Here is a 14202-nt window from a genome sequence, read left to right on the forward strand (position 1 = left end):
GTCTGAGAGCAAAATTCCAAAAATTCTCCAGCGTTTTGGGATTTGGCTTGGTTTAAGATGCCTACAGTTTTCAGTTGAAACAATGGTCGAATCTGTCTATATATTATGAGATTAAAGTGTTTTCATCAAGTCTTCCAACTATTGGTTGATGTTCATGGCTGTGAGATGTATAAATTGTTTAAATAAAGAAACAAATGAGTGCAGGAAAGTGTACCTTTGGCATGTAGGAGAGCCACTGCAGAATGGTGTAGACACCTTCAAAGTCATCACACACAGTGCTGTGGGTCACTCCATTGTTGTGCATGATCTGGATACCACCCAATTGGTTATTAGAAGTGTACACCTCTCTTCCAAGCACCTGTGCAAAGAAGGGGCAAGAAAAAGAACATTATCAGACTTTTTAAAGCACCCAATGAGCTTCAAAATGCTTTTTCTTTCTTCCTTCTATCCATAGAAAGCCAACAAAATGGCTAATATAACATGTATTAGAAAAATAGACACATGAAGGAAAAACAGACAACTCTATGCAATGAAATTCTTGTGTGACAGTGTTTGTATGTGCAATCCAGGAAAAAAAAAAAGAAAAAGGATGGGAAGTGCAGGAAGAGACGGGGAGGGGAGGGGAAGAAAGGAAAATGGAAGAATAGAAGGGAAGGGAAGTGGAAGAAGGGAAGGAAAAAAGTGGAAGAGGAGGGGGAAGGGGAGGAGAGGGGGATGAAAGTGGAAGAAGGGAAGGGAAGGAAAATGGAAGAAGGGAAAGGAAGGAAAGTGGAAGAAGAGAAGCGAAGGGAAGTGGAAGATGGGAAAGGAAGGAAAGGAAAGTGGAAGAAAGGAAGGAAAAAAACTGGAAGAAGAGGAGGGGGAAGGGAAGAGGAGGAGAGGAGAGGAGAAGGGAGGAAAGTGGAAGAAGAGAAGGGTAGTGAAATAAGAGGAGGGGAGAAGATGGAAGGGGAGGGGAATGAAGAGGGAAGAAGGGAAGGGGAAGGGAAGGGAAGAAAAGGGAAGGGGAAGGGACTTTCAGGTTCCCAACCTGCATTTTGCATCGACACAATTGTTAAAAAACAACAACAGCAAAATCCTCCTTGGTGTACAGCCAAGAACAAGTGAGAGCATCACATCTAATTCTTCTGAAGCAAACAGCCATTGGAGAGTACCTGGAGGAAATCCACCTTGCCCACCTGGCTCCAGACAAAAAAAAAATGGGGGGGGGGGAATATCACACCAGGCAAACCCGCACAACCCCCCCCGAGTTTCCTCGGAAGGCGCTTCCAAGCAGGCACCTCTGACCACCAGCCTCCCGTGCGCAGGGCCCGTCTCCTAATCTCCGCCGCGCGCCAGGTGCCGCCGCCGTGTTTCTCATTCCCCCGCTGTCTCTTCCCATTTGCCCTCTCCCTGACTGATACACTGATCTCTCGGTCACTCGGGTTTCTGCTCTGCTGGGTCCATATTACTAATAACACCTCTGCCACGGCCAGTTTACCTCATGAAAGCAGGAGCACATCATTACAAAATAAACTCATAACTTTGACATTCGAGCAAATACACGCCATTTGTTATTTTTATGGCTCGAGTCTTTCGAACAGGCAGCGGGCATTATATACCTGTTTCATTTAGATTTTATCAACGACAGGGGAAGGAAGGGGAGGGGGGAAATAAAAATAAAACAAGAACAAAGAAAAAGGAGAAAGAAAAACCCCGCAAACCGCATGCTCTCCAAAACAAAAACAGACCAGAAAATAGCACGGTTTAGATGACACCCTTTTGTTTCTCCTCCCTAAAATGGCCGCTGAAACTTGCCCGGAGGTGTTGCCAGGCCCTCTTCAGCTAAAACAGGAGAATTTTGGGGTTTGTTTTTGATTTGGGGGGGGGGCAGGAACATAACTGGAATTTGGAGAGTGTTGTGTCTTGTCCGCTCTCACCGCAGCCGGGGTCTGCTTATCTGCTCCCGAACACGGAGGAATGTATGCCTCCCGGCCCCAGTCCTGGCTCCATGCCCAAACAAGCTGCAGAGGAGGGAGCACCCCCCGGCCCCAGCCCTGGCTCCATGCCCAAGCAGGCTGCAGAGGAGGGAGCATCCCCCGGCCCCAGCCCTGGCTCCATGCCCAGGCAAGCAGACAGCTAGACCCTCCCCTCCTCCACAGCATGTGAGCCTGAGGAAAGTTTACTTCCAACAGCTGATTGGAGTGACCCTCGCATCAGAAGATTGGATAGGCGGAGGCAACAGAAGGAAGGGAGGGGCAGGCCTTAATGAGTGCTGAGTCATGGAGCCACACCCCATGGCCTATATAAAGGATCTGCTTTCTGGCAGTCTCTGAGTCAGGCAAAGTCGAACTTATCTTGCTGAAGTCACTTACTGGTCTCCTGCCTGCTCTGAGGACTTTGCTAGGACTTTGGGCAGAGCTGCAGAGGCAAGCCTGATTCGTATTTCCCTGACCCGGCCGTCAGCGGAGGAGTGGGACACGACAGAGAGCAAGGGTTGGGTCACACTCACAAAATGGCCGCTCACGACCATAATTGAGCCCAGAATTATGGTTGTAAGTCGCAGTGGTTGTTAAGTCGGTCAGCATGCAACTGCACCCCATTTTACAATCTTTTTTGCAGTGGTTGTTAAGCAAATCCATTGTCCACAAAGGGTATTTTTGGGGACAGAAACCTGAAGCAAATGCTGGTTTCCAGGAGAATAACTTTGTTAATTGGGGGGGAGTTCACGTGATCATGGGATGCTGCAAATGGCCATAAGTGCGGACCAACTGACGAGTGCCCAAAATGTGGTCATGTGACCATTCCGTGTGTGTGTGTGTGTGTACGCGTGTGTGCGTGTGAGCACGTGTACATGTGGGAGAACTTTGCATCCAGATTGTAAGTAGAGCTGGGGAGTTCCGTCAGAACTTTGGTCACTAAGCAACTGGTCGTATGTTGAGGGCTACCTGTACAGGTAGCCCTCAATTTACGATGGTTCATTTAGTGACCGTTCAAAGTTACAACGGCACCGAAAAAAAATGACTTATGGCCGTTGTCCCATTCCCATGGTCACATGATGTACTTTCAGATGCTTGGCAACCGACTTGTATTTATGACGGTTGCAGTATCCCAAGGGGTCATGTGATCCCCTTTTGAGACCTTCTGATAGGCAAAGTCAATGGAGAAGCCAGACTTGCTTAACAACCAGGTTGCTAATTTAACAACTGCAGTGCTTCACTCAACAAACGGGGCAAGAAAAGTCGTAAAACGGGGCAAAACACGCGCGGCCCTCCCAAGCTACGTTTTCACTGGCAGGGGGTTGCAGGAGGCCATCGCAGCCGAAAACGGAGCTTGGGACCCTGTCTTCAGTGGCAGAGGCGCTGCGGGCCAGTCCTTCACTGTTTCTAAGGAGGGCTCCGTGAGCCAGACCTAAGCACCCCGTGGGGCCGGATGCGACCCGAGGGCCTTGAGTTTGACACCCCTGGTTTATGGGATTCTCTCCTTCCCTACAGGCTCTTCATCAGCATCCGCCGGCTGTCTTCCCACAACTCAGCCTGAATCCAGGCTGCTGCCTCCGCTATCAAAACACGGAGACAAGTAAATATGGCAGCCTCTCAACCGGTGCTTCCCTTGAAGCATCTTGACGGTCTGGGGTGGAGGTGGGGGGGGCCTATTTGTCTTGAACTCTGAAACAGAATTTAAAGGGCAGCCGCAGACAGTATATATTAGACCACTTTCGCTGCTTGTCAGCAGCAGTAAACTGGAGGGTCTCTACCGTCTCTCGCTAAGTGGCCGTCTGCAATAACGGCTCCCTTTTGCTTCCAGCAGCTCCTGGATCTGCTGGCCGGTGATGGAAATCACAGCGGCATTTTTTAAAATATATATATATATATATATTCCTCTCCCCAAATGAAAGCCGCTTCTTTCTGTTCAGTTCTAAACTTCCTCTAACCTGCTCTCAAGGAAAAAACTGATTTTTTTTTTTAAAAGAACAACAACAACAAACCAAGTTTTCTCTCTTTGCTGAGGGCATTGTCCCTGGCGAGGTTGGCATGACTGTATGTAGCCGATTTTCCTGTGACCCATGCACCGGTAGGAGCCATCTCTGACAGAGGCAGTTCCTAGGCGCATGTGGGTACTTGCATTTAATTAGTTTCCAAGTAGTCTAGCAGCTCAGCGGAAGGGAAGGGGAAAGGGAAAGGAGAAAGGGAGACCAGGGGAGGGGAGGGGAAGGAAGGAAGGAGTGAAGGAAAGGAAAAGAAAAAGGAGGGAGGGAGAGAGGGAGGGAGGGAGGGAGGGAGGGATGAAGAGAGGGTGAGTAGAGTAGTGTAGAGTAGAGAAGAGAAGAGAGGAAAAGAAGGAAGGAAGGAAGGAAGGAAGGAAGGAAGGAAGGAAGGAAGGGGAGAAGAGAGGAGATGAGAGGAAGAGAAAAAAGGAAGGAAGGAAGGAAGGAAGGAAAAGAGGGAGAGAAGAGAAGAGAGGAAGAGAAAAAAGACAGGAAGGAAAAGAGGGAGAGGAGAGGAGAAGAGAAAAAATGAAGGAAGGAAGGAAGGAAGGAAGGAAGGAAGGAAGGAAGGAAGGAAGGAAGGAAGGAAGGAAGGAAGGAAGGGTTAAATAAAGTCTAATAATCCACAACTGAATTTCAGCTAGCTTGCTTCAGTTTACAGCTCCATTCACTTCTGCCCAATAAAATTTGCTTCTGGAATTTTCTAACAGTCTTATGGATGGTTTCCATTAAGACCAGATATAGACAATTTATCTAGGAGCTGTTGGCCACCCTTTTTACTATCAAGGATCACGAGGCCATGCTTGATGCAGCTCATGGGAACTGGTCTCCAATAATGTTTGGAGAAAGTAGGCAGCGAGCATCATCACACCATTTTTAATAAAAGATATCCAGAGGCACAGGGGCTTCATTTTACTCTCAGATTGCAGCAATTGATGGGAGGCTGGCCCTTACAACTAATCCAGTTCGGAGCTTCTTGGATGAGTAATGAAATGTCTTCAAGAAAAACAAAAACAAAAGTTCCAGTCGCCCTTCGAAGAAGCATCTTTGGTGTAATGGAGGAACACCTGGGCTGCTTCTGTGCTTTTTAATTTATGAGTATTCAACAAGGGAAACGTCTTGAGTTAGGAACATACAGGCTTGGTCTAATGCTTGGAGATTATTAAACTGTGCTCTGCTCCTGCTATCAGCCCTGTGATCTTTTATTTAGAAGATGTAGGGCACTAAAAGTACACAGTTCTTCAACACCTCCACATTAAAACCCCAAGCACCTGATAAATGGAATTATACACCTGTCATCTCTTTCCCCCCAAAGTTTTAAGAGTATAAAGGACTCATTTTTCCCCCCTTGCCCTCAAAGCTCTCTCATTGCACTCCATGCCCAGCTTCAGAATGGAAAGGTCTACTCCGTATTGATTTAAAGTCGGAGAAATAAATAAAATGCCTTCGTCATTCTAGTTCACAAGAAATTCATGGGAGACTACTACATGATATATTTGAAGAGCTGTTTGCAAATCTGGTTGTTTTTTCCCGTTCTAGTGAGCGAAGCATTACAATAAGGAGTGGCCTCTGTGAAACATTAGTTAGTGTGATCAGAAGTGCCCATGGATTATAATTCCAGAAGAAACAAAGGTGATGAAAATGTCTTAATTTTACAGACTAAACCATTATTTCAATGGGAATACTCTTATAGAGGCTTTGGATTAGTTAATCTGCTCCCCTTCAGCTAAAAATGCTCTGAAGCTTCCAGAGCTGAGAAGAATTTCCACTAAATAAAATATACTGTGAGCTTCCGAGATACTTTGGGCATCCTAGACCAAGTCAAATCCAAAAAAGCTAGAAAATTCCTGGAAGCCTGGCATTCAAACAAATCAGCCATCACCAAGCACATAGAGATAAACAACAACTACATGCCACTTAATCCAAAAAGGTAACAAAAAGACCAAAACACCTCCTCGCCAGCAATCAACATCCAGATGAGCAGAAATGAACACCAAGATCAGTAACAGGCCAACAATCAAGAAATAAGCAATAGCCCAATGAGCAGATGGAATGGTTTTCGGTCCAGCAAGATCCAGAAAACCCTGTCTAAAATCTAGATCAGTGGTTCTCAATCTTGGACAACATGAAGACGTCCGGATTTCAATTCCCAAAATTTGCCAGCCAGCTATGTTAGAAATTGAAGTCCAAACATCTTCAAGTTTCCAAGGTTGAGAAACACCGATCTAGATCTTGGCTTCCTAGAGTCATCTGATGCGCCCAGAATTAGGGGTGCAACAGCATCTTGAGCTCATCAGAACTTGAAGTATTAAAGAAGAAGCTCCATCCTCTCATAAGATGTCATAATGGCCAAACCAAACAAGGCATTTACCCACAATCTGGAACTCTCCATCCCAAATGGTGGTGCTGCCGAAAAAACACAAAGGACATGTCCTTGCCACTTTCTATAGAGGGATGATCGAGGGCAATCTGTAATATATATCCCGTCATATTTGTCTCTTTTCTTTTACGTACAATGAGACCATATGCACCAAGACAAATTCCTTGTGTGTCAAATCAAACTTGGCCAATAAAATTCTATTCTATATGTGTGTGTGTGTGTGTGTGTGTGTGTGTGTGTGTGTGTGTGATATATATGCAATAAAATACCTTATGCCACCAGACTCCAAATTTTGGGCTCAGACAACTTAGAACTATGCAGACTTCAGTCTGACCTAAGCAGAGTATATAAAATTATCTGCCACAATGTCCTACCTGTCAATGACTATTTCAGCTTCGACCACAACAATACACGAGCAAATAATAGATACTAACTCAAGGTAAACCGCTCCAAATTTGATTGCAGAAAATATGACTTCAGTAACAGAGTGGTCAGTGCCTGGAATGCACTACCTGACTGTGTAGTTTCTTCCCCAAAGCCCCAAAACTTTAAGCTTAAACTGTCTACTGTTGACCTCACCCCATTCTTAAGAGGTCTTTAAGGGGCGTGCATATGTGCACCTGCGTGCCTACCGTCCCTGTCCTAATATTCCTTTTTACTTACTTAGCACGTGTTATTGAGGGAGCAGTTCGAAGCTCCCAGGTAACACCTATCCTGCGTAGACTGCACTGGCTACCTGTTGTCTTCCGGGTGCGCTTCAAGGTATTGGTTACTACCTTTAAAACGCTCCATGGTTTAGGACCGGGATACTTACGGGACCATCTACTGCCGTCCTCTATCTCCCAACAACCGGTGCGTTCTCACAGAGAGGGACTCCTCAGGGTGCCGTCAGCCAAACAATGTCGACTGGTGGCCCCCAGGGGAGGGCCTTCTCTGTGGGGGTTCCTACCCTGTGGAACGAACTTCCCCCTGGACTTCGACAACTATCTGACCTTAGGACCTTTCTCCGCGAACTTAAAACCTATTTATTCCGCCTTGCTGGACTGGCTTGATTTTAAAAAATTTTAATTTGATTTTATGGGTTTTAAATTTTTGTCAATTTTATAGGGTGTTATTGTATTTTAAATTTGGCCATTTGAATAAGTTTTTTAAGGGTTGTTCTTAGTATTGTATGTATTGTTCCTTTTGTATTTTATTTTGGCTGTTCACCGCCCTGAGTCCTTCGGGAGAAGGGCAGTATACAAATTAAAATATTATTATTATTATTATTATTATTATTATTATTATTATTATTATTATTATTATTATTATTATTATTATTATTATTATTATTATTATTTTTCATGTATCCAAATTATGTTTACACTTTTACCTGTTATCTTATATATGATTGACAAATAAATAAAATAAAATAAAATAAATATTGCATTACTGTCTGGTTTGGAAGCATTACTGCTTCAGACAGAAAGGCAGTGCAGAGAGTGGTGAGGACAGCAGAAAAGATTATTGGTAGTTCACGTCCTTCTACCCAGAACAGGGCACATAAGGGATGCTTGAGCAGAGTCCACAGGATTGTCTGGGATGCTACACATCCTCTTCATGTCCTGTTTTCCTTGTTACCTTCTGGGAAGAGGCTTTGGGGTATCCAAAGCAGAACATCTAGATCGGGGTGTCAAACTCAAGGCCTGCGGGCCAGATCCAGTCCACAATATGATTGGATCTGGCCCATGGGGCAGTCCCGGTCAATCCGTGTCGCTTCAGCCCGGTCTACCCACATTGCTTTGGCCTGGTCTACTCAATGCGAATACAGGCCCGATGTTTCCCCTTCAAGATTGTGTTTTAATGCTGAAGCAAAGATGCTTAAATTCTGCAATGTCGGTAGAACAAGCAATGCCTGTCCTACCCTGGCTGATCAACTGCCTCTATGACTCAACCAAAATTGCTTTCTTCCAAAAAAAAACAAAAAAACAAAAACCATAACAGAGTTAAGACAGTGCATATATATATATTTTCACCAGACAACAGCACAACGGCCTCTGCCAATATTTCTGCTGCAATTCATTCTGCTTGGCACAAATGGGCCCAGCTCATGGACATAACTGGAGCCAGATGTGCACATTAAAATGGTTTGGCCTACATCAGAGGCAGAGTTGGTATTCAGCCAAGTTCGGGTGAAACAGTACTGGCGACGGCGGGTAGGCCCAGCTCCCCCATCCTCCCGGACATAATGCCGTCCTATTTAGCCACTATTTCGAGGCTGGGCGCATGTGTGGAAGGTGCGCGTGTGAGCAAAGCGCATGTGCAGAAGACCGGGCGCATGCACGCAAGGTGTGCAAACCTGCAGCGAGCATGCGGAAGGCCCGGCACATGAGCAGAAGGCACGCATGAGCAGCGAACCAGTAGCAAGAATATGTGAAACCCACTCCTGATCAGGGATGTCAAGCACAAGGCCCGTGGGCCGTATCCGGCCTCTGGGGCTGTCCTGGAAAATGTAAGAGGCCAGCCTGCTTGGCTACCCAATGCAAAGAGGAAACACGCCAGCAGTTTGGGGAGTGGTATCAAGCTGGCCACACCCACCCAGTCAGCCGCCCCTCCCCACCAATGTCAACCACAGTCCTGATGCAGCCCTCCAGGAAATTGAGTTTGACACCCCAGACCTACATGGTGGCCACTTGTTAAGTCAGTCGCATGGTTGCTAAACGAATCTGGCTTCCCCATTGACGTTGCCTGTCTGAAGGTTGCAAAGGAGGATCACGTGACCCCGGGATAGTGCAACCATTATGAGTGGGTTGCCAGTCACATGACTGCGACCGTCATAAATATGTAGCAGTTGCCAAGCATCTGAATGTAAATCATGTGACCATGGGATGGGAGAGTGGTGTGGAAAAAATGGTCGTAGGTCACTTATTTCAGTGGCATTGTAACATCGAACGGTCACTAGAAGTAGAAATAGAATGGAAGAGTTGGAAGGGACCTTGGAGGTCTTCTAGTCCAACCCCCTGCTTAGGCAGAATACCCTACACCGCTTCAGACAAATGGTTTTATTTATTTATTTATTTATTATTCGTATTTATATACCGCCCTATCTCCCGAAGGACTCAGGGCGGTTCACAGGCAAATAAAAACACATAAATACAGAGTTTAAATAACAATTAAAAAACTTATTCTAAAAGGCCGAATGTTTAAAAACAATATAAAAAATAAAACCCATTTAAAACCCATTTAAAACCCATTTAAAACCAATAAATTTAAAATCTAATCCAGTCCTGCGCAAATGAATAAGTGTGTTTTAAGCTCGTGACGGAAGGTTCGAAGGTCCGGAAGTTGTCGAAGTCCTGGGGTAGTTCGTTCAGAGGTGGGAGCCCCCACAGAGAAGGCCCTTCCCCTGGGCGTCGCCAGACGACACTGCCTCGCTGACGGCACCCTGAGGAGTCCCTCTCTATGAGAGCGCACGGGTCAGTGAGAAGTTGTCAAATCTTGTCTTATCAAACCTTAAAGAGCACCCATAACTTCTGCAGACAAGTTGTTCCACTGATTAATTGTTCTAATGTCAGGAAATTTCTCCTTAGTTCTAGGTTGTTTCTCTCCTTGATTACATGTCACATTAGAATTAGAACTAAAATAGAATAGAGCTGGAAGGGACCTTCGAGGTCTTCTAGTCCAGCCCCCTGCTTAGGCAGGAAACCCTATACTATTTCAGACAAAAGGTTGTCCAATTTCTTCTTAAAAACTTCCAGTGTTGGAGCATTCACAACTTCTGGAGGCAAGTCGTTCTAACTGTCAGGAAATTTCTCCTTAGTTCTAGGTTGCTTCTCTCCTTGATTGGTTTCCACCCGTTGCTTCTTGTTCTACCCTCAGGTGCTTTGGAACAGGGGGTCTCCAACCTTGGTCCCTTTAAGACTTGTGGACTTCAACTCCCAGAGTCCCTCAGCCAGCAAAGCTGGCTGAGGAACTCTGGGAGTTGAAATCCACAAGTCTTAAAGGGACCAAGGTTGCAGACCCCTGCTTTGGAGAATGCCTTGACTCCCTCTTCTTTGTGAGATATTGGAAGACTGCAATCCTGTCACACCCCCAGTCCGTACTAAATGAACTGTTGTAAGTCGAGGACTACTTGCACCCTGAATGTCTGAAGATTACAGCAGTTGTCATTGTCCCCGCCACAACAACACAACCAGCCCTTCTCTCTCCATCCTCCTAGGAGCGGGAGAACAAAATAACCTTGAGAAGCTTCACGGAAAGGCTGGGGGGAAAAAACGCCACTCCTTCCATGCCAAGCCCCCGGTTTCTTTTTCATCCCTCCTTCCTTTCCAATTAGCATTCTTCAGGTGTTGCATCTGTTCATATCCACCCTAATCGTCGCGCCGAGCCACTCCAGAAAGATTCATACGATGCATTAATAATTATCATAATGCCGTTTTGCATGGCAAGGACGGCCCTGGCAGATTCAATTCTCGCATTATGACTTTGATCTCATTTGTCACGACAAGAGGGATCTGCGGAGCCTCCTGATCCCCATCGGACCCAGGGGCTGACCGGAACCATGGGTTCAAGAGCCAGAAAGGAAATCCTTTTGGCTGATGGTTCAAAGAAGCCTCCAGGGATATTCCAGATTTAGGCACTGTTTTAATGTGAGGAAGAGGGACGCGGTGGCTTAGTGGGTAAGACTCTGAGCTTGTCGATAGAAAGGTCGGCAGTTCAGCGGTTCGAATCCCTAGTGCCGCATAATGGGGTGAGCTCCCGTGACTTGTCCCAGCTTCTGCCAACCTAGCAGTTCAGAAGTACATAAAAAATGCAAGTAGAAAAAATAGGGACCACCCTTGGTGGGAAGGTAACAGTGTTCCGTGCGCCTTTGGCGTTGAGTCATGCTGGCCACATGACCACGGAGACGTCTTCGGACAGCACTGGCTCTTCGGCTTTGAAACGGAGATGAGCACCGCCCCCTAGAGTCGGGAACGACTAGCACGTATGTGCGAGGGGAACCTTTACCTTTACGTTTTACTTAATGTGAGGAAGAGAAAAAGGGAGCTGTATACAGGTAGTCCCCAAATTACAACGGTTCACCGAGCGGCCTTTCAAAGTTACAACAGTGACTAGATGATGGATGGATGATTTCTCTTATTTGTTGCTGTTCTGAGTTGCTTTTCCTTTTCTCTCTCTCTCTTTTCTTCTTCTTTTTTTTAGGTAGGTGACATGATTAGAAGTTAGATAGGAAAGAAAAAAAAAAGGCCTCTTAATAAAGGGTGATAGGATCAAAAGCTAGAATAAGTGATAGAAATAAGAGAAGGGGGAATATTAGTGTACACATTTTTATAGCACAAAATGAAAGTAATAGCAAGTGAAAACGTGGAATAATTGAAGAATGATAGACTATAACTTAATACGAGTGTGTATTATTATTAGAAATACATAAATAAATGGTATGAATGGCTTGAGTCTAGGAAGGAAAAAATAAAGGGGAGAAATTAGAATGTACAAAATGTATTAGAAATGTACAATATGTAAATAATAAATATATAACAATCTAGAAAAGTAAAGCTATTATTATTAGATAATTTAATGTAAATAAAGAAAAGGGGATAAGAAAGAAAATAAAACAACAAATGTGTTTTGGGGGGAAAAGTATAAAAGCGAAAGAAGACCACTAAGAAACGCTGTTTAGAAATAGGAAATGTTTATATGTTATATGTTGTGTGTTTGTCAGATTGTGTATCACATTAAAACAATAAAAAAAAAGAAATACATAAGTGGATTGAATGTGATGATTATGATTAACCTGATTAGTTTTATTTGTTTTAGAATGTATGACGCCCAGGTGCCACAACGTTCACGCACTGATTTGATACCTTTATTAAAAAAATTTGAAAGTTATTAATTTGGCTGAGATGGCTAAAATCTCAGCGTTTTTAAAAGACAATACGCAGGAAAGATATTTAATTGAATGGAAAAAATGGATTGATTATCTACAAAATAGATATCAGATTAAGAAATATCAGATTGCCTTTGAATAATTAGAAAGTTATTTTATGTAATGGGGAGGGGGTTGGGAGATGAAAAGCTTTGGATGTGGTTATTTGGATTGGAAGGGAAAATTTTATTTTATGTTTGGTTTATGTATAACAATACCTTGTGATTGACCCGGGAAGCGGGGGAGGGGAAGGGTTTTTTTTTTTTGGGAGGGAGGGGGAAAAAAAAGGGGGGGAAATGTTTTTGTTTTTTAAAACTCTTTCAATAAAAAAAATTTTTTTAAAATTTTTTTAAAAAACTTGGATAAAGTTACAACAAAGTGACTTATGACCGTTTTTCACACTTGCAACGATTCATGTGATCAAAATCCAGGGCGCTTGGCAACCGGCATGTGGTTTATGATGGTTTGCCTCATCCTCAGGATCGTGCGATCTCCTTTTGCCGCCTTCTGACAAGCCAGGCTCACTTAACAACCGTGGTTACGAACTTAACTGCAGTGGTGCACTTAACAACGGTGGCAAGAAAGGTTGGACCACGGAGCAAAACTTAACAACTGTCTTGGTTAGCGACAGAAGTTTTGGGCTCAACGGTGGTCGTTAAGTCGAGGACCGCCCGTGTAGCGTGACATAACGTGGTTAATCCAGCCAACCCCACCTTCCATTTTGGAAGCCACGTTTGCTTGTGGGTGAAAAGCACCAAAGTGAAGACAGAGGGACTCACTATCTGTGCGAAATGCATTAAAAACATGTCTGTGCACACACACACACACACACACACACACACACTTCCACAAATCCGTCTACTTTTCATCCGCAATACCTTCCTGCGTCTGGGAGGGAAACGGGGCTTTACCGAGGCGAGTGTTCTGTGTCACTTCTTTATTTTAAACACTATTAAACACAAAGCTGGGAGGATTACTAACACCTCAGATGACTGGTTCAAGGTTCAAAAGGCCTGAACATCCATTTGTAGAGTTCTGCACTTAGATAGGGGGGAAAAAAAATCAAATGTACAAGATAAATATAAAGATATGTATAAATAAATAAATAAATAAAGATAGCAGAGGTTTTCGTTGGCAGAAGGCTGCGAGAGGCTGTCCCGTGCACCCCGCCCCCAGGACTCTGTATTCTCTGGCAGAGGGCTAGCAAAACAAACTAAAACAAAACAAAACAAAGAAATGGTTTTTTCCCTTTTACATTTGAGCATGCAAGAAGGGACAGGAAAGGAGAAAGAAAAAGATGCAAGGAAGGAAAAAGAAGGGAAGAGGGGAAGGAAGAAGAAAGGAGAATGAAGAGGGAAGGAAAAAGAAGAAAAGGCCGGAGGGGAAGTCCTGCCTTAGCACTTGGCCACCACAGGTGCCCCCAACATGAGTGACATCAAGCTGGCCACGCCCCCTGGCCACGCCCACCCTGGCCACGCCCACCCGAAACACAACCCCGATGCGTCCCTCAATGAAATTGAGTTTGACACCCCTGGTATAGCGTTTCCTGCCTAAGAAGGGGGTTGGACTAGAAGACCTCCAAGGTCCCTTCCAACTCTGTTATTCTATTCCTGTGATGGCGAACCTATGGCATGCGTGCCAGAGGTGGCATGCAGAGCCCTCTCTCTGGGCACGCGCGCCGTCGCCAGCTGCTCTTCCGGGTTTTGTCGCGCGAAGACCAGCACCAATGAAACTCTGGAGTCCTTAGTGGCCTCTGAGCTTAGTTGTTTTCTTGCAGATGTTTCATTATCCAACTAGGTAACATCATCAGTGCTCGTGAATGTGGGTTTTGCTCCCTGTCCAGCCATCAATAGACACACAGAGACAACCTACATATGCACACCGTTCAAAGAGGACAACAAAACAGCTAAGAAGGAAACATTTTCTCCAGCAGCCTACGCTCAGATAAGC

The 14202-nt window shown here is 44.9% G+C and overlaps 1 protein-coding gene across 7 annotated transcripts in view; it reads right to left on the bottom strand.

The window, feature by feature from the left end:
* ACACA (acetyl-CoA carboxylase alpha) overlaps positions 1–14202 on the bottom strand; it is a 334336-nt gene that overhangs the window by 60106 nt on the left and 260028 nt on the right. For all 7 annotated transcript variants that reach the window (XM_058164168.1, XM_058164167.1, XM_058164172.1 and 4 more), the window contains one exon: positions 215–358. In XM_058164168.1, coding sequence (XP_058020151.1) covers positions 215–358 — 144 coding nt within the window. The remainder of the gene's footprint in view (positions 1–214; positions 359–14202) is intronic.

The sequence above is a fragment of the Ahaetulla prasina genome, chromosome 1 (assembly GCF_028640845.1).
Source record: "Ahaetulla prasina isolate Xishuangbanna chromosome 1, ASM2864084v1, whole genome shotgun sequence".
Lineage (NCBI taxonomy): Eukaryota > Metazoa > Chordata > Lepidosauria > Squamata > Colubridae > Ahaetulla > Ahaetulla prasina.